At 58.2% G+C, this 24,250-nt stretch overlaps 1 protein-coding gene across 4 annotated transcripts; it reads left to right on the forward strand.

The window, feature by feature from the left end:
* Positions 1–1,573: 1,573 nt before the first annotated feature.
* Positions 1,574–22,601, forward strand: RARG (retinoic acid receptor gamma). Of its 4 annotated transcripts, XM_040487997.1 has the most exons (10): positions 1,754–1,807; positions 2,543–2,610; positions 6,263–6,597; positions 17,631–17,779; positions 18,001–18,142; positions 18,771–18,931; positions 19,120–19,296; positions 19,699–19,903; positions 20,347–20,505; positions 21,300–22,601. In XM_040487997.1, the coding sequence occupies exons 3-10, from the start codon at positions 6,411–6,413 to the stop codon at positions 21,497–21,499; spliced, it is 1,380 nt and encodes a 459-aa protein (XP_040343931.1). In that variant the 5' UTR covers positions 1,754–1,807; positions 2,543–2,610; positions 6,263–6,410; the 3' UTR covers positions 21,500–22,601. The 4 variants fall into 4 exon arrangements, with proteins under 4 accessions (XP_040343929.1, XP_040343930.1, XP_040343931.1 ...); XM_040487995.1 differs by lacking the exon at positions 2,543–2,610 and having other exon boundaries at positions 1,574–1,807; XM_040487996.1 differs by lacking the exons at positions 2,543–2,610; positions 6,263–6,597 and having other exon boundaries at positions 1,711–1,807.
* The last annotated feature ends 1,649 nt before the right edge of the window (positions 22,602–24,250 follow it).

Here is a 24,250-nt window from a genome sequence, read left to right on the forward strand (position 1 = left end):
GGGGTTAATTCTGCAGCCTCCTGGCAGGATCCCTGCCACACAGGCGGGTGCTATCCCACCCCAGCCTGGATGCCTGGGTCCAACTCCCTGACACTTGCCCCTCCCACGCTGCTGAGAGCTGCTCCCAGGGTAACCAAGCAAAGTCAACAGCAGCCAGGCCACCTGGGGACGGGACCCTGGAGTACCTATTCCCAGCTCTTTCCACCCCTGGAGTGAAAGAGAGGGCCTTGTCTGCACCCCCATCGACGCCTTCTGTTCTCCAGAGATAGCCACAGCATGCCCCTTCTTCCGCCCTCTCTATCAGCTGACTCTGGCTAACCAAAAGTGGCCTTTCCTAAGAGGGAGGACACCTGGGCCTCAGGGTGGCAGTGAGGACAGAGCAGAGTAATTTCTGTACGGAAAATGTGATGATGTGATCAGGAGTCCACATCCCCAGTGCTGGCCACCCTGGGATTGTTGCTGGGGGAAGGTCCTTTGGGCGCATCTCTCCAGCCCCGTCCAGCCCCGTCCTGCTACCGTTTCCCTTCTGTCTTCAGTAGAATGGAAATAAACCCCTGGGTTCCCACTCTAGGGCTAACAGTCTTTGGTGGTCATGTTGAAGTCAGAGAGTGTTCCCCATCAGACACTGACACTGACTCTGGGCATGCGCGCACGTGCACACACACACACACACACACACACCCAGAGTCAACAACATTCGTGGCGCATCTACCAGGCAAGCAGGCGCTGGTTAAGGCAGACACACACCCTCTGCTTGGGCTTTCTCCCTCACACCCAGCCAGAGGCCCCTCCCACTCCCAGCTAAGGTTCCTCCTTCCCTGCTCGCCAGTCTCTCCCCCTCCAGATCCAAGCCCAAAGGTGGGGACAACTTTGGCAGCCAGGGACCCAGGCACCCTAAGTCCTGAGTTTACTCAAGGCAGGGTGAGATGACGAGGTCTTCCGGGGGGGGAGGGGGGGCTCAGCACCGCCACCCTCCAATCCCACTAATTAAACCAGTTTGCTCCTGGGACCAAAGGACCATCTGGGATAGGCCAGGGGAAGTAGAGACTACTTTGACCTGCAGGTGGAGGCGAAGCAAAGGGTAAAGACTGTGGCGTTTGCTCTCTCATACCCCTGCCCCACCATTCCACCCGGGGGATGGTGAGACTACAGCTCCCATCGCCTCCCTTCGGGAGGTAGCAGACACTGGCCACACTGAACCACACAGCCTGGCCAGAGAACTCAACCAGTCCCCCTAAATGGCAGGAAGAGGAAAAGTGCCAGAGAGAAAGGGTGGCATCATGGGCCCAGGACACTGACCTCGTCTGCCAGCCTTGCCCGGCCTCCTGGGGATGGAGCCACGGAAGCCCAGCAAATGGGAGGGGCAGAGACCCAGGCGTCCTGGGCTGCCCCGCCCAGTCCCCCTCCCACCCACCCCCGCCCCCCAGCCCCAGGGCACCGAGGAGGGAGCCGGGCAGGGGCAGGCGGCAGGGGAGGGAGGAGCGAGGGCGGGAGGGGGAGGAGGGAGCCGGGCTGGGAGGGTGGTGGGGGGGTGGGGAGGGAGAAAAAGAAAGAAAATATTTTCCGTGTCCCCGCCTGCAGAGTCAGTGTGCGGTTTGGGAGAAAATGTGTCGGATATTTTGGGGCGGTCACGTGGGCGGGCGGGCTCCGAGAGGCCCCGGGACAGTCCCAGCCTAGAGCCCGTGCCCCCCCCGCCCAGAGCCCCCCATTGCCGTGAGCCCCTGACACCGCGACGCCGCATCCTCGCGACCGCCCGACGCCGGGACCTGGGGCTCAGCGGCCTCCCTTCCCCCTCCCTCCCCTCCAGGTGAGTCAGGCGGGGAAGCAGGCTCGCCGCCGCCCGCGGACGCCTGGGTCCCCGCCGAGGTGGGCTGGGGGCGGGGGCGCTGGGGAGCGACGCCGCTCAGTCCCTGCCGGGGCTGCTCGGGCGGTCCACAAGGCTGGAGGGGCTTCCTGCCCGACTTGGGGGTCAGCCCCGATGCCGGAGGGATTGGGGAAGATTTAGACAGGCTGAGGCCGGGCTGGTCTTCAGCAAAGCTGCATTTCGGTGAATAGTGGGGAGAGCACTTGGGGACGAGTCTTCAGGCAGAGGGGTTCTAGCCTACTTTTGTGCTTTGGAGTGTGAGGGAAGCCAGGGTTCCCTCCCGTGTGGAAAGACCTTGGCCAGCCCTTGGTCAGGCTTCCCCAGGGGAGTCTGAGGGGTGGCCTTCTGGTCCAAACTGGTCCAAGTTCCTCTTTCCCCAGTGGAATGGCCCAGTTTGGACATCAGAAAAGCAAGGAAAGCATCCAGAGGCAAGCGCTCCTAGCCCTCTGGGTCCAGGAGTTTGCAGAGACAAGTGGATAGGGTAGGGGTCTGTGAAGGTCCCTTAAACCCTCAGTTCTATATTCCCTCTCATTTGTCCCCAGGTAGGGGGTGAGTCTTGGTTCCATCCAGCCAAGGATGGGGGCTCCTCAGGAGTATTCAGGAGGGGAGCCCAAAGGGAACAAAGGAAGACAGGAAGACCTAGGAGTTGTAGTTTGGGAGCCCCATTGACATGCCTCTCTGTCTACAGCCCAGTCCCCTCAGCCTGACCCAGTATGTAGGAGGGGATCTCTGCAGGTGGCCAGAGGGTAAGAGTATGCATGGTGTGTGTGTGGGGGGGGGGGGCAGGGGAGCCTGAGGAGGTGTCTGTAAGGCAAGAAGCTGAGATGACTGTGCCCCCTGAAGGGGGCAGGGCATGTCCAGGACAGCTGCAATCCCAGATCAGGTCTGAGACTCCTGCCCTTACTGTTACTCCTCAGATGCTGAGTTGGGGTTGAGGACCATAGGCAGTGTCCCATACCCTTGAGGCAAGAAAAGAGAGGAAGGAAGAGGGGGCAGGGGGCAGTGTATGCAGGGCGCCTGGAGCTTGGGTATCCCAAATGGACATACACACGCACACGTACATGCCCACGGGTGCACGCACCCATACACATGCACGCTGTAGCTTAAAGTCTGGTAGGCAGCATAGGGCACACACCCCCGCCCCGGCACACCCCCACCTCTGGCTCAGAAAGCCACCTAACTGGCACCTCCAGTTCCCCCCCTCTGCCCCACCCTGCCCGTGCCCTCCATTGCCCACACACATTCCACTGGCATTGCCTGCCTGCCTGCCTCCTGGGCACTGCCCCTCCCTGGGGCCAGTGGGGTGGAGGGAGGGCACCTGGGGATGAGAGGTGGAGAGCTCAAGGGTCTGGACTCCCCCAAGGGTGGCACAAGGCCAGGGAAACCCAGGCCACCGCTGCCTCCTGGGGAGCAGGCTGGGGGCCCAGGCTAGAGCAGAGGATGCCTGGGTTCTCCGCCCAGGCTGGAGATGGGGTCATGGAAAAAGGTGGTCGTGTTTATACAGAGGGGAGGGGGGCAGCGGGTGGAGAGCAGCCGACAAGAGCAGCTTTGTTCCAGGCTCTAGAGCAGGCAGGGCAGCAGGGAGACGCGCCCCCCCCCCCATCCGGCAGCCCCCTTCATCCATGCCCTCCCTCAACTCCACCTCAGCCCTAAGAGAAGCAGCTTTGTAAGGGCCCCTTTCCCCTAGTCAGCCCCACCTCCATCTGAGGTGGCATCTTGGGAGGAAAGAAGGACTCTCTTCCTTCCACAGGTTCCCCAAAGAACCAAGGCATCTGGGTCCCTAGTGTAGGGTTGCCTTTTACTCTCTGTACCACTGTCTTCGATCCCTTGGTCCCTTCCTCCACCCAGGACTTAAGGCCCTCCCCTTCCCTTCCCAGCCAGGGCAGATAGGAAGCAAGGCTCAGAAATGGGATGCCTCTCTGTCTCATTCCCCTCTCCACTCAACTCTCGAGTCTCTTCTCTGAGGGAAATTAGGAGGAAGTCTGGGGGAGAGCTGGGCTGCCCTTCACTCATTACAGCCTCATTTTCTGGTAAGGACCAGGAGTCTGAGCATCCCTCTCTGGGACCCCGAAGTCCTCCCACCCCACCCTCAGGTCTCTGTTTCCCACCTGTAAGTGAGAAGCAAAGACAGTGGGTGCTGGAGACAGATCCCAGGTCCTGTCTAAGGCAGTCTGAAAAAGATGGGGGGGCTTTAGTAGCTTCTCACCCTTGGCATTGGAGGGGTTAATCCACCTGGAATGTGGCCCAGCCTGTTGAGCTATGGCCCAGGGGCCTCTGGGGCCCGGACTCCTGGCTCCACCTGGGCTTAACCAGGGATGAGGACTTGAGGGAATAGGGGAAGGAAAAGGAGAAGGACCCTGGGGGCTTGGGGCTCAGACTTTCAGGGCCTGGGGAGAGACTGGGGTAAGGAGTCTGAGGGTGCTGGGGATATGGGTGATGCCCGGTGAGGAACTGGGGTAGCTTCATACATGGGGACTGAGTGAAGCGTGGTGGGGTTGGAGTCTGAGTTCCTGTAACTTCCTTGATAGTTTAGCCTCAGGAGTTTGAAGGCCAAAGTAGATGAGAGATAGAAAAGAAAGGAAAGGAAGGAAAGGAAGAAAAGGAAGGAAGGAAGGAAGGAAAGAAGGAAGGCAGGAAGGAAGGGAGGAAGGAAGGAAAGAAGCAAGGAAAGAAAAGAAGAGAAAAGGAAAGAAAAGAAAAGAAAAGAAGAAAAGAGGATGGAAGAGAGAGAAAGGAAAGCAGAGGTACAAAGACTGAGATATATTGATTCTAGAAGCAAAGACTAATAAAAGGAGATACAGAAATGCCTATCACCTACCTCTGGGCCTGCCCATGCCATGGTCTCTGTGTTTCATTCTTAGTCCTTCTCTGTCCTTCTGCATCTCAATCCATTATGGTTCTGGCTGATAGAGGAGTTACCGAGACTGGGGTGACTTTCTTTTCCCAACCCCTCGCTCCCTAGAGGGTGGTTCTGGGGCTCCTGAGAAAGCCAACGTTTCCCTTATCAGAACAGCAGGAGAGAAACCACCTGCCTAGCACTAGGATTCCTAGCATTTCCTCTCTTCCTCCTTCCTCTCTCCCTCCCTTGAGCTCAGGTTTAAAATCTCAAGGGGCAGGCTACATTGGAGGGAGGATAGGATGTAGGAGGTCTTCCTGGAAGCAGAGGGCTCAGAGAAGACAGAGAAAAGGAGATGGAGAAGCAAAGTAAGGGGAGGACAAGGAGAGGAGCTCCCTGGCATCATACCTGGCACACAGTGGCCATCAGCATCTATGGATTTGAAGGAGAGAATGCAAGACCAGTTAGGGAGTGAGGAAGGGGTAACTGGAGAGAACTGGGAGAGGAAACTGGGAGAGGAATATTGAGGAAGATAGAGACAGAAGGAAATGCTAATTACAAGAGAGGTATTGAGGAAGAGAAGGTACAAAGAGAAATAACATGAGACACACAGCATGTAATATTTGCCCCATATCATTCAAAACACTTTACATATGCTAAATCATTTAATCCTCGCAACAGCCTTATGAAGTGGGCCCTATTATTATTCCCTGTTGACAAATGAGGAAACTAAATTCAGCAAAGAAAGATTAAGTAACACGCCCAAGGTCCGGCTAACAAGTGGTGGGGACCAACTCAGGGCGCCTGGCTCCAGAGTCAGTGTTCCTACTCACCGGACTGCAACTCCTCTTCAGAGAGGTGTAGGGCCCCAAAGTTACAACAGAGATGTTTGCTTTTCCCGGGGGAGTAGAGAATTTGAATATATATATATATATATACACACACAGATATATATACATGTATATAGACACACATGTATGTGTGTGTGTGTGTGTGTGTGTGTATATATATATATATATATATATTTTTTTTTTTTTTTTTTTTTTAATAAAGTAAGGTCTACACCCAACATGGGGCTTGAACTCACGACCCCGGGATCCAGAGTTGCATGTTCCACCACTAAGCCAGCCACGCGCCCTGAGAGTTTGGATCCTGGCTCCACCACTTACAGCCATGGGACCTTAAGCCAGTCACTTAACTTCAGTTTCCTCCTCTGTGAAATGGGAATCATAATTCCTACTTCACAGGGTTGATGTGAAGGTTGAATCAAGTGTCTAGCCCACTGGTGTTTAATTGTCCTTTCTCAGCTTGGGAGTCCTCTCTGCCAGGAGTCCTAAGACCATTATTCACTTTGGAAACCAGTTTACCTTTCCCTGGGGAGTTTTTCTCAACCTGTATTAGCTCCTGCCCTGCCCTCTACCATGTGGTAGAGGGCCCTGAGGCAGGGCAGTACAGACCCTGGAAGCATACAGGGAAAAGGCTCCAAGTGAGAGAGGGCCATGGGGCTTGTAACCTTAGGGTGATCATTCTCTCATCCCTCCCTTTCCTCTCTTTCTCCCTAGGACTCTTGGAGACCCAGTGGGCAGGCCAGGAAGGGCGGGCACGGAGCCTCCCAGGCTGGGGCAGTGGGCATGGGCGGGGGCTGTGGCTGAAGACCTCCCCCGCCCACTGCAGACCCCAGGGGATTCAGCCTCCCTCACTGCAGCTGCCATGGCCACCAATAAGGAACGACTCTTTGCAGCGGCTGGTGTCCTGGGGCCTGGATCTGGCTACCCAGGGGCTGGCTTCCCCTTTGCCTTCCCAGGGGCTCTCAGGGGGTCTCCACCTTTCGAGATGCTGAGTCCTAGCTTCCGGGGCCTGGGCCAGCCTGACCTCCCCAAGGAGATGGCCTCTCTGTGTGAGTCTCAGGGACCTTGGGGGATGAGGGCAGGTGGCAACAGGAAGACATTTGGAGGGTGGGTGCTACAGAAAATTGGCACCCTAGTTAGCAAGACTGGCAGGGATGGGGGTTTGATCTAATGGAGTAGATGACAGGGGTGGCCATGACAGGAGGGGGTTTGGATGTGGAGCAAATGGCATTGTTTGCAAATGAGAGTTCTCTTGCCCAAGATGTCTAGAATGTTGGGGTCTACAATCGCCTCCCGAGTCAACCGGCAGTGGGGAACACTTTGCATGGGCAGCCAAGGCTGGGTCTGGTGAAGTCTGAGGCTTCTGTCTGCATGCAGTGGTGGGTACCAGGAAGCATCCTGGGGAATGGAGGAGTCTGGAAGGCCAACCAGCTGACTGTGATAGAGAGGTGATATTGTTCTGAATTAGGGGCAGGCAGCACGAAAAGGAAATGAAATGGAGCCAGGTGCCCAAAGATGTGTGGGGTCAGGAAAGTCTCTTGTTGGTGCTAGGGAGGGTGGAATCAGTTGCAAAGAAGGTGGCTCTTGCACCATAAGTAATCCAGGGAGGTGGAGGGGGTGTTTCCAGAAGCATCCTCTCCTCCAGCCATGTGTGTTCTGGATGCCTCCCCTCCCTCTAGGTCTGGCATGGTGCCCACGTGCTGCAGATCCCTACTTGTCCCTCAGGCCTGCCCTCTTTGGGTTAAGCTTTTGAGTGCTGACAGCAGACAAGCCTTAGGCCTCTCCTCTTCCCTCTGGATCTCCTTTCCTCCCACTTGGTAGTTGGTCTTCTTGACCAAGCCATTACAGGCGTGGGTGCCCATGAGCTGGAGGGCTGGACCGCCGGGTTCAGTGGGGTAAAGGGTGAACATGTGAGAAGCCCTCACCTGGAAAGAAAGAGAGGTGATGGGAGGAGAGACACAGAGAAGGGCAGCTCCAGAGGCATAGAAACAGAGATGGAGAAAAAAAGACAAAAAGATAAAGACATCCTTTATAAGCTCCACAAGCTCAGGGAGAGGGAGGTGGGAGAAAGGGGCCCTGCCTTCAGGAGGGGCAGTCGGAGGGTCGTGTGTATGTGTAAAGAAAGGGGTGACTAGATGGGGCTGGCAGCTTTAGTGGAAAGACTGTGCTCATCTGGAGAAGGCGTGTGTGTGTGTGTGTGTGTGTGTGTGTGTGTGTGTAGACCACATGCAGTTGTGTGTGCACGGCATGTCCCCGAGACTCTGCTCATATACAAAATTCCAGTGTGCAACAAAGAGTCAGTGTGAGGAGTGAGGCGGTATTTAATAGGGCTGCTGACGGTGTGTCTGGTGTTTGGTGAGACCTGCCAGTGGCATGTCTGTAGCCCAACAGGGGTTATTTGGGTGGCATGCAGGTGAACAGGAGAGCACAAAGCCCCCCTTTTTGGAAACCTCAGCTGGGCTTCCCCTACCTCATTTACACCCCATGAATCTGTCCCAGGGCCTGGGGAGGTAGGAAGAAACCATCCTCCCACATGAATGTACTTCTTGCAGAGAACCACACGACTCGGTCCCTTGGGACTTGAGTTTCTCAGGTTCTGGGAGAAGCCACTAAGGCAGAGGGAGGAAGGTGGGAGAGGAGAAAAAGAATGGTAGTGGGGGAATGCTGAGAGCCAGTGGCCAAGCCCCCAGGGAAGCTCTCCTTGGGCCCCTGTGCCCTGGACGCGTGGAGATCAAGGTCGGGGATCAAAGTAAGGTCAAGACTGGGGAAGGGGTCACCCTGGGCTCTATCCCCCAAGGCTGCCCTGAAGGAGGGGGTGGGGGCCAAAAGGAGAAATCCAAGGGAGGAGCCAGAACCAAGGCAGGTAGCTGGAGAGGGTGCGGCTGGCAGCAGGAGACAGGCCCAGGCAGAGAGATGTTGGTGGGGTGGGGAGGAGGGGAAGGCTTGGGTCCAGACAGCCTGCACGAGAGTGGAGCATGCAGCACCCAGTGGTAAATGAGGAGGCAGAGGGAAGAGGAAGGGATCCTGGAGTCTGGGAGACCTCCCACAGTGGGAGAGAAGCTGAGGGGTGAAAAGGTCTCGTCTCTCATTTCTCTGACCTGCGGTCCCTTTTTTGCCTGGAGCCACCCAATGGAGGGGGATTGGAGGCCTAAGTCTGATGCCAAAGCCACACTCACCTTGAGTCTGTGTCTCTCTCTTAGTCTATGGGAGGGAGGGTGGTCCATGAGGGAACCTGCAACTTCTCCCTGAGGCTGCCTCCAGGATCCTACTGCTGGGTCCCTAGCACCTTGGAGACATCCACGTTGAGAAGGGAAATCTTGCCCCACCCCTTGGGGTTCTCCAGGGGCCTGAGTGGGGAAGGCAGGCATCTCAGAACCCTGTGGTGGAGGAGAGGAGGGGCGGCGGGAGGGGGGCATGTGCTGCAGAGACAAGCACAGGCCTGTGTGCATGGGAGAGCAGAGGTGTGTATGTGTGTGCACGTGCGTGTGCTCACACGTGTGCATGAAACCCTGGGGTCCGTGTCTCTTTGTATCTCCGTGCTTATGAACACTGATGTGTTCTGTTTGCTTTGACAAGACTACAGGGAACAGAGTGGGTCGGGAGGGACCCACTTCCCTCTTCCCCCTCTCGAGGAGATGTCTGTGGTGGTGAGGACCTAGCCCTGTTTATCCTCTGAACTTGGTGACGGTGTCCCTGGGGCAAGGAGCCCAGGCGGCACCACACTAAGTCACAGGGAGAAACTGAGGGCAGGCTGGCACAGGAAGAAAAAGAGTTCTACTTAAAAGCAACTGAAAAAGAGAGACTCAGAGACCTAAGCAAGGTGACAGAGCACTACACAGGCCAAAAGGCACAGACACAGAGAGAACCCAGACGCTGGGAGAGGCCAGCAGAACAAGCAGGCGGGTAAGGGTGGCAAGCAGGCGGCAGTGAGGCCTCCTCCAGGAAAAAACCCCAGCCGACCGCCTCCTTCCCTTCCCCTCCCCTCCCTGGTCTCCGCCGCTCAGGCTCGGGCTCCAACTCCAGGCCTACACAAACGGGGCTTTGATTGCAACAGGAAACCTCTCCGGCGGGGGGAGCTGGGCAAGCCGCCGCCGCTGGGGCCCAGGCTGCACCCCCCCTCTCCTGGCCCCCTACCCAGTCCCAGCCCCCATCCTGCCCAGCGCTCCTTACACCCCTGCTTTGGGCCCCGTCCCCCATTCACACCTCCCTTCTCTCTTCTGCTGCCCCCTCCTCCAGAGACCCCTCCCCACCGCTCTTCAGGTGGGACTCCTAAGTTAGGACTTACCCTTGGGGTGGGGCTTCTTGCTTTGAAATGCCCCCTCTTCACCTTTTTGAGGGAAGGTTTTGGAAGAAAAGGAGAATTTAGTGGGAGGAATTCAGAGCCAGTTATCCTCCAGCCCCATCCAGAAGGTGGCAGGAGGGGGGGAAAAGGAGGGGTGCATAAGGAGTTAGCTGTTCCTCCCTCCACAGTCCCTCGTTGGCCAAACTCATCCTTGCCAGGGTTGTAGAGGCTCTGAGGGGTGACCATACAAGACTCTCAGTGCTAATGGCCTTGTTAGTGGGGGAGGGGTATGCTTCTCTTTGCCTCCGGGGTCTTGACTTTGTGGGGCTCTAGTGGGGAGGGGTGCACTGTGATGGTGGGGATCATAGATGGGGATGGGGTGAGTCAGGCAGCAACCCCCCCCTCATACTCCCACCAGGCTGGTGGAGAACATCTGGTTCCCATGAAATGCTAGAAGGCTAATGGGTCTAATTGCTGCAATAAGGGCTGGGGGGACTTTGGGGATAAGAGGGGGCACTAGATCCCCCCCATCCTCTTACCTTCTCCTCAAGGCTGTACTAAGTAAGACTGCCTAGAATGGGGGGCTGGGTTGACGGGAAGGGTGGGCCTGGCACTCTAATGCCTTGTCCCTTAAAGGCCCCCTCTCCCTGCAATGCCTGGGAAGCACCACAGATGGGGTGATGAGGAGTGGGGTGCATCTGGTGAAGAGAAAGGGGGGGGGCTATTGAGGACTCATGACTTCCTGGAGCCCTCCACCCCCCTCCTGTGCCCCACTCCCAACCCCCCTCCCTGTGGCCTGGCCACTTCTGGTTCTAATTACCAACCAGGCAGGCTTGACTTAATTGGGACCTTTCAGATTTGGGAGGAGAAGGGGGGGGGGGGTTACTGACAGCCTGGAGTTGACTAATCAGGGCTCTTTCCCCCTGGTTGGGGGGTATTTCCCATTTTGTACCTAATTTTTTTTTTTTTTTTACCACTGCCCAGATTATGATTCAGAAATCTATCATCCCCCCCTTTTTTGGGGGGTGGGGGGGGGCTGGCTTCAGAAATGGGGTATTTCAGGTTGGGGGCAACAGCAAGGAGCTCACACGGGGTTGGAAAGAACACTGCAGTCCCGCTTCATCCCTACTTCGAGCCCCCCAATCAGGCCTGGCACCCCGCGCCGCCCCCCGCCTCCACCAGCCGGGCCCGCCGGCCCCGCCCGCCCCCCCCCCCCCCCCCCGTACCCGGCCGCCACCCCGGCCCCTCCTCCGCGCCCGCCTTCCCTTCCCTGCCTACTCTGGCACCCCTTCCTGCTTTTTATTCTTCCAAACTGGCGCCCCACTCCTGCAGCACCCCCAGTGCGCCCCCCACCCGGTACAACAGATTCTTAGAAAAGCGCGCCCCGCCCTGGCCCAGCCACAGCCGCCAGGCGGGGGAAGGGGCCGGCCGGGCGCCTCTCCCGCTCCCCCGGCGCTCCCCGTGTGAGCCGCGCTGACAGAGCCGGCTGGGCCGGCCCGCCGGGCGGCCGGGCGGCCGGGCGGGCGGGGCGCGGGGGAGGGGGCGGTTTCCGGGAGTCGCCGCCGCTGGAGCTGTCCCGGGGCCAGGGTCCCCGATTCGGCCGGGCGGCTAGGGCAAACTCTTGACGTGGCCAACCCCCCCGCCCCCCTCACCCCCTGCTCCGCCGGGCGAGGGCGCTCAGTGCCCGGAAGGGGCTACCGAGGGGACAGCGAGGCGGCCCTCTGAGATCTGAAGGGCACTGTGTGGCACTGAAGGGGAGAAGGGGCTGTTATTGCCAATGGGGGGGGGGGGGATATGTAATGGCTGTGAGAACAGTTGACGACCCGACCCGCAGTTACAGCCGAGAGGGGCCCTTGGCAGTTTGGGGCAACTGGCACGGTAGAAAGTCTGGGGGAGGGGAGTTGGCACTCAGCAGGGCAGCTTCGTCGGAGGCGCGGTTGGCACCGTAGGGGCAGTTTGGGGTGGGAGTTTTGTGCTCTGAAAGTGAAGTCAGGTTCGAGAAAGGGGCAGTGAGAGACGCGGTGGAGCGCCAGGGGAGCGTCGGTCGCGCGACGCGGCTACGGGGACTGGGGAGGGAGGCAGTCCGGGCCGGGGCGGAGGGAGGACAGCTCGGGCTAGGAGTAGACTCCAGGCAGCGCAGGAGGGGGCGGGGGACTCCGCGGCGGCGCTGGCGACGGCCTGGGCGGGGTGGGGCGGGGCCGGGTCAGGAGGAGGTGAGCGCGCCCGGCCACCCGCCCCGAGGGGGGTTCCCGGAGAGTTCACGGCGGGAGCGCGCTCCGGCCCTTCGACCGGGGGTGGGGAGAACGGGAAGGAAGGAGGAGGCCGCGCGCGCCGAGCCGCAGGAATGTACGGTTCGGCCTCGAAGCGCGCGCGCGGAGGGAGAGGGAGGAGCCAGGCCTGGGAATGAGGGGGTGGAGGTAGTGCAGGTCCCCGGGCCCGGGAGAACTGCCCCGCGCTGGGAACCTGCATGTTCCCCTCTCCTCCGTCTTCCCTGACACCCCAGCCTGTAATGACTGGTGTGCAAAGAGTGTTGGGAGGGATAGGGGGAAAACTCAAAAGGAAATGCGTGTGCTTGGTTCCTCTATTCCTTCCCCCCATCCCGGACCAGGGCACGCGCCGAAGTGCAAATGCGTGCAAAGCCTCGGGGCTGTGGAGAGAGAATGCTTGCAAGCATTTTCCCGAGCCAGATGTGCTTGCACAAATATGTGCTTGCATAGATGTCTGTGTGCCTCTGTGATTTTATGTGCGTGCAGAAAAAATGCATGCACACTATTGCATATTTGCAAATATGCGGCGCCTGCCTAGATAAATGCATGCACGGGTATGTGTCTAAGCAAGCGCGCGCGCCGGGTGCGAGTGTGTGTAAGTGTGCGCTCCACTCCCAGCTCAGCTCGTCTTAGTGCCCGGCCCCCTTCGCTCTCCAAGCCCCACCCCCCACCCCTCCGGGCTTCGCTTTTACAAAAGGTCTCCCCAGTGTTAGCTGCGGAGGCGCCCAGAGCGAGCCGGCCCGCGGCCGAAGCGGCGGCCCTGGCTTTGCGCCCCGCCCAGTCCCTTTCCCCTGCTGGGGATCCCCCTCTTCCCCGCCCACCCCTTACCCCCCATGCAGCCTGGCGCCCTATGCTAGCCCTCCCCCTCCCCCCCTCCAGGAGCGGGGCGCCGCCGGGGGAGGAGGGGGAATCGGCTGCGGGTCCTTGGTGTTCCTAGCACCCAGCTTCCCTCCAAGCCGGGTCGCGATGTACGACTGCATGGAAACATTTGCCCCGGGTCCGCGACGGCTGTACGGGGCGTCGGGGCCCGGGGCCGGCTTGCTGCGCAGAGCCACGGGCAGCTCCTGTTTCGCCGGATTTGAGTCTTTTGCCTGGCCGCAACCCGCCAGTCTGCAATGTAGGTACCAGAGCCCAGGGGTGGGGGGTGGGGTGCAGGAGAAGCAGCGGCTCACTCTTTCCGTGTGTAAAAGGTGGAACTGGGGTGCAAGCGGAGATTCTCACCCTCTCTATGTGAGGGGCGGGTGTGTACGAAAGAGAGGTACTGGCCCTTTAAACGTGGGACTTCAGCGACTCCTTTGGGTGTGTGCATTAGTGTTTGGAGTGTGTGTGGTTTTTATGGTGGGTGTTTAGGTAGGAGCTGTGGTTGATGCCACTCCAGAATTCCTGGGGATAGGGAGAAACCGAGGTGTTATTGGTAGCTTGTGCCCGCAGGTCCGTGGCCCCGGAGAGATACAGCACCCAGGGCCGTGGGTGGCATTAGTATGGTCCATGTGGAAAGTTGAGAGCGTAAAAAATATTTGCAGAGCGTGTGAATCCCTGGAGTGTGCGGCGCCTGGCGTTGGCAGTGTGGGTGTGAGGGTAGGGGGTCTCTCCACGCAATATCGCCCTCCGACAGCGTTGGCAGGTCCTCCGCACGGCCCTATGTAGGGATGTTTGTGGCGTGAGGCCGGGAAGGCGTGTGCCCCTGCGTGGCTGCGGGGGCGGTTTTGGAAAGTGCTGCGTTCGAGAGTTCATCCTGTGTGTTCTTCGTGCGGGGTGCACCGGGTTGTGCACACAACCAGGAGAAGGCTCGGCTCTGGCGCCCCCTCCCCCATCTTAAAAAGCACTGTGTGGTAACGTGTATAGGATTGTATGCAGAGAGATGACTTTTTCCTAGGGCTCCAACACACACAACTTCAGTAGGAAGCGTAAAGTTTAAAGCAAAGCCTGTTTATGGTGGGGGGCGGTGGCCTGGAGGAGGCAGCGGCATGGAGAGTAAGACTACTGGGTCCCCAAATATCCATCTTCCCCTCTCTGTGAAATGGGAGATGCCAGGCCTGGGGCCCTGGAACCCCTTTCCAGAGCGGTAATAAAAAGCTGGGGACTGAGAGGCAGTAAAAATGAAGTCCAGATGAGAGGCGGCTTTGAAGCCTGGGCCGAAGTGCCTGGCGGGGGTGGGCGTAGGGAGGAGCCGAGAGGGGAGCCTGGAACACCCCCCAAATTTACCCCGGGCTGGGACCGCGCTGGTAGCCCGGTGCGGACGCCGGCGCGAGGGGCTTGGGGGCGGGGGGGAAGGGGCGGGTGGGGGGGGGGGCGGCGGGCGCTGGGGGAGTGCGCTCGCGGGGTCACCGAGCCCCCGCCAACGCGCCTCGCTGCTTGGCACTCGGCAGCGCTGTTTACGAGTTCGGCTTTTTTTTTTTTTTTCTTTTTCTCTCCTTTCTTTTTCTTTTTCTTTTCTTTCTTTCTTTCTTTTTCTTTTCTTTTCTTTTCTTTTCTTTCTTTCTTTCTTTCTTTCTTTTTTTTTTTTTTTTTTGGTTCCAGGGCAGAGCTGCTCAGATTTAACAACTCCGAGACTGAAGGAGGGAGGTGGCAAACAGGAGACCGTACTTTGGGGTGGGGTGCGGCAAGAAGTAAAAGTGTGGCATTTATAGGGTGGAGAAAGCATGGAACTGTTCTTGCTTTGCACCAAATCCTGGTGAATTCTTAACCTTCCTTTCACTGTCCAATAGAAAGGGGAATTGGGGTATGTTGGGAGGGGTGCTGAGGTGGAGAGACTCCCAGGAGGGCTTTTTGTGGGGGCTGGGTAGGGATCCAGCCCTTTCCAGGAGCATGGCAGCCCCTCCCCCCCCCCCCCCCCACTTGGCTGGCAGTATGGTTTTGCATTTCAATTTGGACCAATTAATTTGGCCTCTAGGGTCTCGGTGGGCTTCAGGCCTGCTCCACACACTTTTAGAAAGTAGTTGAGACCTGTGTCTAAAGCAGGGAAGGAAAGAGGTCCCTTGAGGGGAGGGCCACATGGTGTGTTTGCGGGTGTTTGGCGGTGTCCTGGTGCTGCGCTGGCAGGCCCGGGTGTTTGTCTGGTAGCTGAGCTGCTCTCTTGCAAATGGGAAGCTGGATGTTGGGGGGCAGCTTTATGATTTGTGCATTCACTTCCATAGTGTGGCTGGAGTGAGTGTGCCTTTACGCCCGCCCGTGTGTGCTCTTCGGTGCCAGGGGCCTGTTGGGACATAGGAAGCCATTGGTAGTATGTCTACTTTTGTGCCCTGACTGTTGTTGATGTGTGAGAGTGTCTCCAAGGAGGTGTGTATCAGATTGTGAGTCTGGGCTTCTCAGTCCTGCGCCTCGCAGCTGGGAGCGTTTACAGCCGGTTATAAAGAGTTTGTTTGAAGCTCCGCTCAGCCTGGCCAGGAATTTCCTCAATTTCAGCAATTTGGGCTTTAAAAGGAGAAAAACCCAGAGCCCACCCCCCTCCTCCCCAGCAGGGGCCCCTGCCTAGCCTGGGAGCAGCATCCCGATGGTGGGGTCTCAACCCAGGGCTGAAGAAGGGAATCTGAGCAGGCTTGACCCAATTAGCCTTCTTGTGCCCTTCACCCTCAGATTGACCAGAGCCACTGGGGCGCACTCGAGGGTTCAGGGGGCCGAGTTGTGCCAGAGGGGTGCCCAGAAGGGGTGACAGTACCACTCAGACAGGAAAAGCTGTCCCCAGGCCTGTCTCCTTGCGGCCCCCAGTCTTTATAATTGCCTGGCACTGCCCTGTGCCAGTCTGACCGCACCCAGGGCCCTTTCGCAAGAGAGGAAATGAGGCAGCGCTCTGCGGGCAGGGAGGGCGTCAGCGCCTGAGTGAGCACCACCCCACGCACTGGCCTGCGGGCAGCACGTGTGCCCTCCTAGGACTCCAGGAGGGGTCCTGAAAGGCATTCCAGCCAGCCCCACGTCTCTCAGTGCCCCTCCTGGAGTCTCCCGCCCTGGGGCCTGAATAGACTCGAGGCACCTTCTTTCCTCCCCTCTTCTCTGTCCTTTTCCATTGGGGAATCTCACTCCAGCAGGATTCTTATGCTAATCGTGTCGGTGTGTGTTGGGGGGTGGGGAGGGCTTCCCTCCTGTGGGGTGGGTGGAGCTAGCCCGGAACCCCAGCATCCTGGGCATTCCTTCTGCCCTTCTGGTGGTATGGGGCGGACTTTTGACCAGGTGGGCTGCAGCGGGTTAGAAGGAAGAAGGTGCTCTTGAGGTGGGTGCGTGGGACTCTCCTTAGGGAGGGTCTTCGCGTTTTCTTGCGTTAACTTGGGCCCTCTAGGTTTGGGCAGCGGGTCCTACAGGTTGAATAATTTCTAGGTTTTTCTGCCTCTGAAGATGAACCACAGACCTCACCCCACCCCCCAAAACCGAAAAAGGTTTACTGAGCAGCCTCCTGAACAGAGGGTGCCCACTCCCACCCCTTCCGTGTGGCGTGGGCCGAGGCCCCGTTTGAGCTGCGATTGGGTATTTGTGGGGAAAGTTTAGGAGTGAAGACATAGGCTCAGAGAGGGTCCAGAGATAGCTCCCCTCCCCCTCCCCCAGGAGACCTGTTTACCCACTGTCACCTGACTTTTCCCGCTTTGCTACACCCCCAACCGCTTCTCAACCTGAGGCTCTGAGCAAATACCTCAGTCTCTCCTTCCCCGACTTCTTGACTTCTCAGACTCCCTGCCTGGCCACTTAGGTCTAGTCAGAGAACCTGAGACCCTGGGCTCCACCATCAATTGGCAGTGTGTCCCTGGGCTGGTCACTTCCCCCCCCTTGGCCTCAGTTCCTTCAGGTGTAAAATCGGACTGTTGCGTATCTGCTAACCTACTTTTCTTGATACCTGTGTCCCCTTTGCTCCACTGCCTCAGTGGTTTCTGGGAAAAAGGACATTGGCCATTATCTGGGGTGGGGGGGGGCGGGTATGAGAGGGAGAAGTTGGAGGATTATTTACCCTGTACTACTTGAGAGAGAACAAGGTCCTCTTTGACCTCGGGGTACCCGGGGTACTGAGTCATTTATCCAGGCGCGAGCTACAGGTGGCTGGTGCTTGCCTACCCAGCCCCAAATCTATTGCCTCAGGAAGAGGAGGATGATGGGAAGTAGATAACCCAGCAAGGTGGACCGATGTGACAGAGAGTGACTGAAGGGTGCAGAGCCACAGCCCATAATCCCTCCACCTACCCACTTCACAGCTGGGGAAACTGAGGCCCAGAAGTTAACTTCCAAGATGGCCTTGGCCTGGAATTTGAGGAACCTCGCAGTGTCACGAGGGCTGGCAGTATCTGAGGGCTCGGGCTGGCACTGTTGTGCAGGGAGACGGCCAGACTGCGGCGGGAGGTGCACTGGTAGCCGTTGTTCGGGGCTTTCTGGAAGTGTTTACTATGGGGCCGCGCGTGGTTGTTGGGACTTTAAGCCGCTGTGGTGATGATGGTGTTGTCATCTCTGAGCTGGAGGGACAAGTGGGAATGGGGTGTGCCTGTGTAGTGAGGATGCCGGGGAGATCTGAGGGGTCCTTCTCCCCCGACCCTCGTGTCATTGCTTTCCCCCTCAGCGGTGGAGACGCAGAGCACTAGCTCAGAGGAGATGGTGCCCAGCTCGCCCTCGCCCCCTCCACCTCCTCGGGTCTACAAGCCGTGCTTCGTGTGCAATGACAAGTCCTCTGGCTACCACTATGGGGTCAGCTCCTGTGAAGGCTGCAAGGTGTGTGCATAGTGGGGGTGGGGCGCGCTGGGCCTCCGGGTCCAGACCAGAGGGGCAGGACGCTGTGCGTGGGTGGCCATTCCCACGGAGTGGGGAGGAGCTGCTTTGCACACACGTGGCTCACAGGCTGGGTCCAGCCTGGGGCGACCCGCAGGGCCTGTGAGAGAGGCTGGTACTCCCAGCATCCTGCTTCACTGCCCACCCCCCACCCCCAACTCCAGGGCTTCTTCCGCCGCAGCATCCAGAAGAACATGGTGTACACGTGTCACCGCGACAAAAACTGTATCATCAACAAGGTGACGCGGAATCGCTGCCAGTACTGCCGGCTACAGAAGTGCTTCGAAGTGGGCATGTCCAAAGAAGGTAGGCCCGTAGCGCTGGCCTGAGCAGGAGCCCTCCCCCCCCCCCCTGTCATTGCTGCCCTCTTCCCACTGGCCACCCCCACTTCTCTGACCTCTGAGACCTGGCCTGCCCTGGGATGCTGCCTCCTCCCTGGCCAGTCCTGTTTGGTTAGTGCCATTCACCTAGGAGGCCCCACCCCTTGCCATTCTCCCCTCTCAGAGCTTAATCCTTCCTCTGAATGAGTGAGTGGGGGTTACCTACCGGCTCACTTTGCCCTGTTTTATGGGGAGGTTGGGGGGGGGGGCTTGCCAGTCCCCTCCCCTGCGCCATTGTGCTGCCAAGGCTATAAGTGGATATCCTGCCGCCCGCATATCCTGCCCCCCCTCCCTAGCTCCTGAGGGGTGACAGGAAGGGCAGGATGGAGGCGAATGGCTCTGGAAGGGAGCAGGGGCTGCAGGCCCTGGGTGGGGCTGGAGAGAGCCAGCCTGGGAATGGGAGCTAATGTAGGAGCTAGGGAAACTGAGGCAGTGGTTAGGGCCCCAGGGAATAGATGTTCATGATAAGGACTGAGCGCATGATATTAGGATGAGAGAGGATACCCAGAGGGAGGTTCTGAGGGTCCCGACCCTCCTGTGCCTTTGCCCCCAAGCTGTGCGGAATGACCGGAATAAGAAGAAGAAAGAGGTGAAGGAAGAAGGGTCGCTTGACAGCTATGAGCTGAGCCCTCAGTTAGAAGAGCTCATCACCAAGGTCAGCAAAGCTCATCAGGAGACCTTCCCCTCACTCTGCCAGCTGGGCAAATACACCACGGTGAGTCCGGTGAGGGCAGGGGATTGTTCGCTTTGGGGATTAGGTACGGGTTGTATTGAGGCCATGGTCTGGTGCTGAGGGACAAGGAAAGGCAACAGAATGCAGAGGGGGGAGCTGGGGGTTTGGGTGGAAGGAAGATAGCCCCCAGGGCGGGGCTTAGCTTGCATTCCAACCTGCCCTCCCTGTAGAACTCCAGTGCAGACCACCGGGTGCAGCTGGATCTGGGACTGTGGGACAAGTTCAGTGAGCTGGCTACCAAGTGCATCATCAAGATCGTGGAATTTGCCAAGCGGCTGCCTGGCTTTACAGGGCTCAGCATTGCTGACCAGATCACTCTGCTCAAGGCTGCCTGCCTAGACATCCTGGTAAGTTAAGCCCTGTGGCATGTCTCCCACCAGGCCTGACCCTCATGTGAGGCCAAGGAGTTGGTTTACCACAAAGATTTCATTATCTCTCCTTCCCCCTCCATTCTGGGACTCCCCAGATCGCCTTTAAACCCAAGCTTTTTTTTTTTTTTTTTTCATCTTAACTCCCCTCCCCAAGACCCGATCCTACGCTTCTGGACGCTCTGCCTCCCTTCTGACTCCCCTTCCCTCCCCAGGCTTCAGATTCTCCACCTCTGCCTTCCTCCCCATGCCTGCTGCAGGTTGCCCTCTTTCTGGACTTAACCTCCTCACCTTCCACGTACATCCCATTGCCTCTTCTCCCCACCGGACATGTGGTCCTCCCCAGAAACAGCACTAACCCTCCCCCTTGCCCACCTCCAGATGCTGCGGATCTGCACAAGGTACACCCCGGAGCAGGACACCATGACCTTCTCTGATGGGCTGACTCTGAACCGGACACAGATGCACAACGCCGGCTTTGGGCCCCTCACAGACCTCGTCTTTGCCTTTGCTGGGCAGCTCCTGCCACTGGAGATGGATGACACGGAGACAGGACTGCTCAGCGCCATCTGCCTCATCTGCGGAGGTGCAGGGGCGCCCCCTGGCGTTTGCTCAGACTCCTTTCCCACCACAGCCCACACCTGATCTCTGACCCGGCAGGAGACCTTGGTCCCTCTCCCTGGGATTGTTGCACCTGCCCCATCCACAGACTTCTCAGACCCAGGACAGGCCCTCTAGCACCTTGGAGCATAGAACAAAAAGGAGAGAAGAGTCAGAGAGAGCTGAGGAGGTCCCAGATACTGGTGCCGAGATGGGGGTGTGGGCAGGAGTGATTTACCAGAGGGGAGAAGGTACAGGGCGTGGAGCAGGGGAAGTGGCCTGGGTAGGCCCAGGAACAATAAGGCAAAGGGCTGATAGGACAGAGTTTGGGGCTTGGAGTGCCATAGGTCAGGGACAGCTGGGGATCAGCCACTTGTCACTGTGTCCCCCATTTCTTTCTCTTTCACTGCACTGTGCTTGTTCCCGTAGACCGCATGGACCTGGAGGAACCTGAAAAAGTAGACAAGCTGCAGGAGCCACTGCTGGAAGCCCTGAGGCTCTATGCCCGCCGGCGGCGGCCCAGCCAGCCCTACATGTTCCCAAGGATGCTCATGAAGATCACTGACCTCCGGGGCATCAGCACCAAGGGTTAGTCATGAGGGAACCTCCCCTCTCTCTCCCTGGAGCTGTTCTCCCAGCACAGGCAGGCAGACAAGCAGAGACAAGAACAGAGTGGGTGCGAACCGGGCGGCCTACGCTCTGGAATCCTAGCTCTGCCACGGGCTCGTGGGGAGACTCTGGGCAAATTCCTTTACTTTTGGTACCTTGTTTTCATGTTTGTAAACCGGGCTATACTCACATCTACCTCATAAGCTATCGAGAAGGCTAAACGAGTTAACACAACGGGCTTAGGACTGCCCTGAATTAACGACGCCATTCCCCAGTTGTGGTAGCTGCATTTCAAGTGCTCAGTGGCTAGTGATGACTGTACTGGACGAAGCAGATAATGCCATCATCGCAGAAAGTTCTGTTGGACATTGATGGTTCAGAAGGATGCCTGGCAGATAGTAGGTGTTCAATAAATACTAGCTATTGTTATGAATGTGAGTAAGAACAGGCCTAGCAACAATTGGCCAGTCGCGGACATAGGAGGATGGAGTGCCTGGGGAGTGGAGGTGACAGTTGGCCTCGGTGTGATCTTTGAGGAGATGGTCTGAACAATGGGATGGCTTGAAAGAATGGCAACGGGCTTGGCAGAGAAGGCAGGTAGAAGCTGCAGGCAGAGGAGTGGCCCCCAGGAACTCTGCAGAAGAGAGGGTGAATCTGAGACAGACAAGTGGCAGGCTTGTGCTGGGAGCCCCTGGAAGACCAAGAAAGGTTAGCGAGTTGGCCTCAAGGGGCATGGGCCTCTGTACCCCTGAACCTTTGTTCCTCTGTTGCAGGAGCAGAAAGGGCCATTACCCTGAAGATGGAGATTCCAGGCCCGATGCCTCCCCTAATCCGAGAGATGCTGGAGAACCCTGAAATGTTTGAGGACGACTCCTCGCAGCCTGGTCCCCATCCCAAGGCCTCTAGCGAGGATGAGGTTCCCCGGGGTCAGGGCAAAGGGGCCTGCAGCCCCCAGCCTGACCAGGGCCCCTGACTTCCCCTGCCGTGGGGGTTGGGGCTCCAGGCAGCAGACTGACCATCTCCCAGACACCGCCAGTGACTGGGGGAGGACGAGCTCTGCCCTCTCTCCACCCCTTCCAGTGAGCTCCTTGTTTTTGCCAAAGTTTCCAGGGGTGCCTCTGTGTTCATCCCCTTTTTGTTCTAACTGGCTCCCTTTCCTGTCTCGGGGGCCTGCCCTGCTCCCACCAGGAGAGAGGGCAGAGGAGTGAGCCTGGGTTTGGACTCTAAAATCTCGGCGCTGCCCCTCAGACACCAGGGTCCCAGGCTCCCCAGGGCAGGAGGAAGACCCTGCCAGTTCCAAAGCCCCTTCCTCTGCCAGGTGCTTAGGCCTCTGGGAGCAAACAGGAACACTAGAGACCAAAAAAGGGGCGCAGGGGGAGGGCTGAGCCCACCCTCTTGCCCCTGCCCTTGGTGCCTCATGCTGCGTAATGCACCTGCCGGGCTCACACTGCCCTCTGTGCCCCATCCTCGTGCCAGGTCAGGTTGGGGCAGGCTGGGCCCTGCATTTCTGTGGAGGGCCAGAGGGTGAAAGGGACAGATGCGCGTACATTCGGCACCTCTTTGCTTGGGCCCAGAGTTGACCTTGTGCCCTCCGTTACAAGCCCCTCCCCGAGCCCTGTCATGTGCCTTGGGCTTCCCCTGCCTCCCATCTCAGCCACCGGGGCAGGGACGCTCCTACACTACAGAGGGGCCAGGGGATCCCTCTCCCCCTAGTGCCTTACCCCCCTTGATCTCCAGAGCAGCTTGGCCCAGGGAGTGGGGGGTGGGCGCTGCTTAGCTGGTCCTTCCCTGACCCAGAGGAAACCTCTATTTATTTATTAGCTTTTGTTTACACCCTGGACTTGACCCCTTCCTCCAGGGGTCTTGGGAGGGGGAGCCCAGGGCCCCTGTGACCCCTCCCTTCTTCCTCCAATCCCCAGTTTGTATTTAGCTGCCAAATAAGATTCCCACTGGCTCCCCTTTTTCTCTGGGGGGTCAGGGTGCTGTTCCCTCCCCTCTGTTTACATCTCCCCTTCCCCGCTGTATCGCATATTGCTGAGTTTTCTATTTTTGCAAAATAAAGTGATGGAAACTCATGGCATGTGGCTCCCTCTGGGAAGTGGCAGGGGACATGACTAGCTGACCTGGAGAGGGACGGGGTGAGGAAGGTGAGCTCCCAATCTACCGGATTTTGCAGCTTTCTTAGGGAAACCAAGGAAATCGGATGAAATGTGCCTGGATGGCGGTGGTGGGAAAGTGGGGTAAAGGGAGCCCCCAGGAGCTTACCGCGGGAGGCGCGTGTCTGGGCCTCCTGCAGCCACCAGGTGTGTGTGTTCTTAGACTGGATGCGGTGGGCCTCTGGGGAGGTGTGAATGGGCCCGGAGGTCTTTTAAGTTGTCCCCATCCCCAGTTATGTGTATGTGCATATCTGCCCATCTCTGGGGAAGGGGTTCATGGAAGCTGCACTTGGTTCTCGTGAGGGTCTCTGGCCCCAGAAGAAAAGAACCGCAGCCTGCATCTAAGTTACAGTGTTTCTGTTTTACACCACCCCTCCCTTTACTTAATGAGCTCCCCGACTCTATGACCCCACTATCACCTTACAAATCACTCCCGCTGCCCCTTCTGACCCCACCCCACCCCGTGACCTCATCCCCATGACCCCACTGTTACCTTCTGTACTAACATCCTTGCCCCTCCATGCCTCCCCTCTGCAACAGCTCCCATCCTCAGCCCGCTCAGGCCTTCCCACTGTGCCCCTGGACTCTCCCCCCGCCCTCTGTGACTCCCCCTCCAAGCTGCCCTCCCCCTACCCTGGTTCCCGCCTTCTTCCCTGGGACAGCACCCTGCCTACCTTGTACCTGGCCGCCTTCAAGAATGACCTGTGCTTGTGGGAGAGAGAGAGGGGTTGAGGATGTGGGAGTAGGGGAGAGAGAAGATTGAGGAAAAGCAGAAGAAGAAAGTGAAAGAAGCTCTAGAGGAAACCACAGGGCCTGTGGGGAAGAAGGGGTCATCACCATGGTAACCCCTGGTTGTGGGGGAAGGGTATAAGGTCCGGTAGCCTGAGGCCAGCCGAAGAAGCCCACCTCCCCCCACCCCTGTCCCCAGTTGCTCCTTCCAGCGGCTACACTCCTAAGACCCACCTGATGCTCCCTGTGTACCCACTAAGAGACGGGCACCTGGCTCGGTGCCTGGCTGGTCAGTCCCTGCTGCACAGAGTGCCCCTCCGGGCAGGTAAGACAGACCTGTGACAGATCTCACATCCAGTTCCTTCTGAGTTCCCTGTGGTCAAGTGTGGGCCAGGGCCAGGGCCAGGTATTTTCCACACCCTCTTCTCCAGACAGGCTTCATCCTTGCCATTACCGCACTCTCTGCCTCCTCTACGCCTTTCCCAGCCGCCACTGCTGTCTCTGCGCAGTGGCCTCCCAGTCTCATTCTCTGAGCCCGGCCCTGTGTCTTTCTCCAAGTTCCCAGTGCCCCAACCTTGGATATCTCAGCCTCTCCGCTTCTCACCGTGTTACTTCTCAGCCACTGAGTCTATTTTCAAGCCCTTAGGTTGTGCCAGGCTCTCTTGTAAGCAATTGGTAGGAGTCCCCTCATTTGATTCCCGCAACAATCCTGAGTGCCACTTGACAGATGAGAAGAAGCCACAGGAAGGTTAAGCAACTACCTAAGTTCCCACTGCTGTAAGTGATAGAGCCAGGATTGGAGCTTAGGCAGTTTGGCTCCAGAGCCCATGGAGTTAAGC

This window comes from Herpailurus yagouaroundi, unplaced genomic scaffold (genome assembly GCF_014898765.1).
Source record: "Herpailurus yagouaroundi ecotype Mexico unplaced genomic scaffold, PumYag 166, whole genome shotgun sequence".
Classification (NCBI taxonomy): Eukaryota; Metazoa; Chordata; class Mammalia; order Carnivora; family Felidae; genus Herpailurus; species Herpailurus yagouaroundi.

Excerpts from the sequence above, each read along its gene's own strand:
- RARG (XM_040487995.1), top strand. The coding sequence starts at position 6,411 with ATGGCCACCAATAAGGAACGACTCTTTGCAGCGGCTGGTGTCCTGGGG. Across the intron at positions 6,598-17,630 it reads CAAGGAGATGGCCTCTCTGT|CGGTGGAGACGCAGAGCACT; the intron begins GTGAGTCTCAGG and ends TTTCCCCCTCAG. Across the intron at positions 18,932-19,119 it reads AGCTGGGCAAATACACCACG|AACTCCAGTGCAGACCACCG; the intron begins GTGAGTCCGGTG and ends CCCTCCCTGTAG.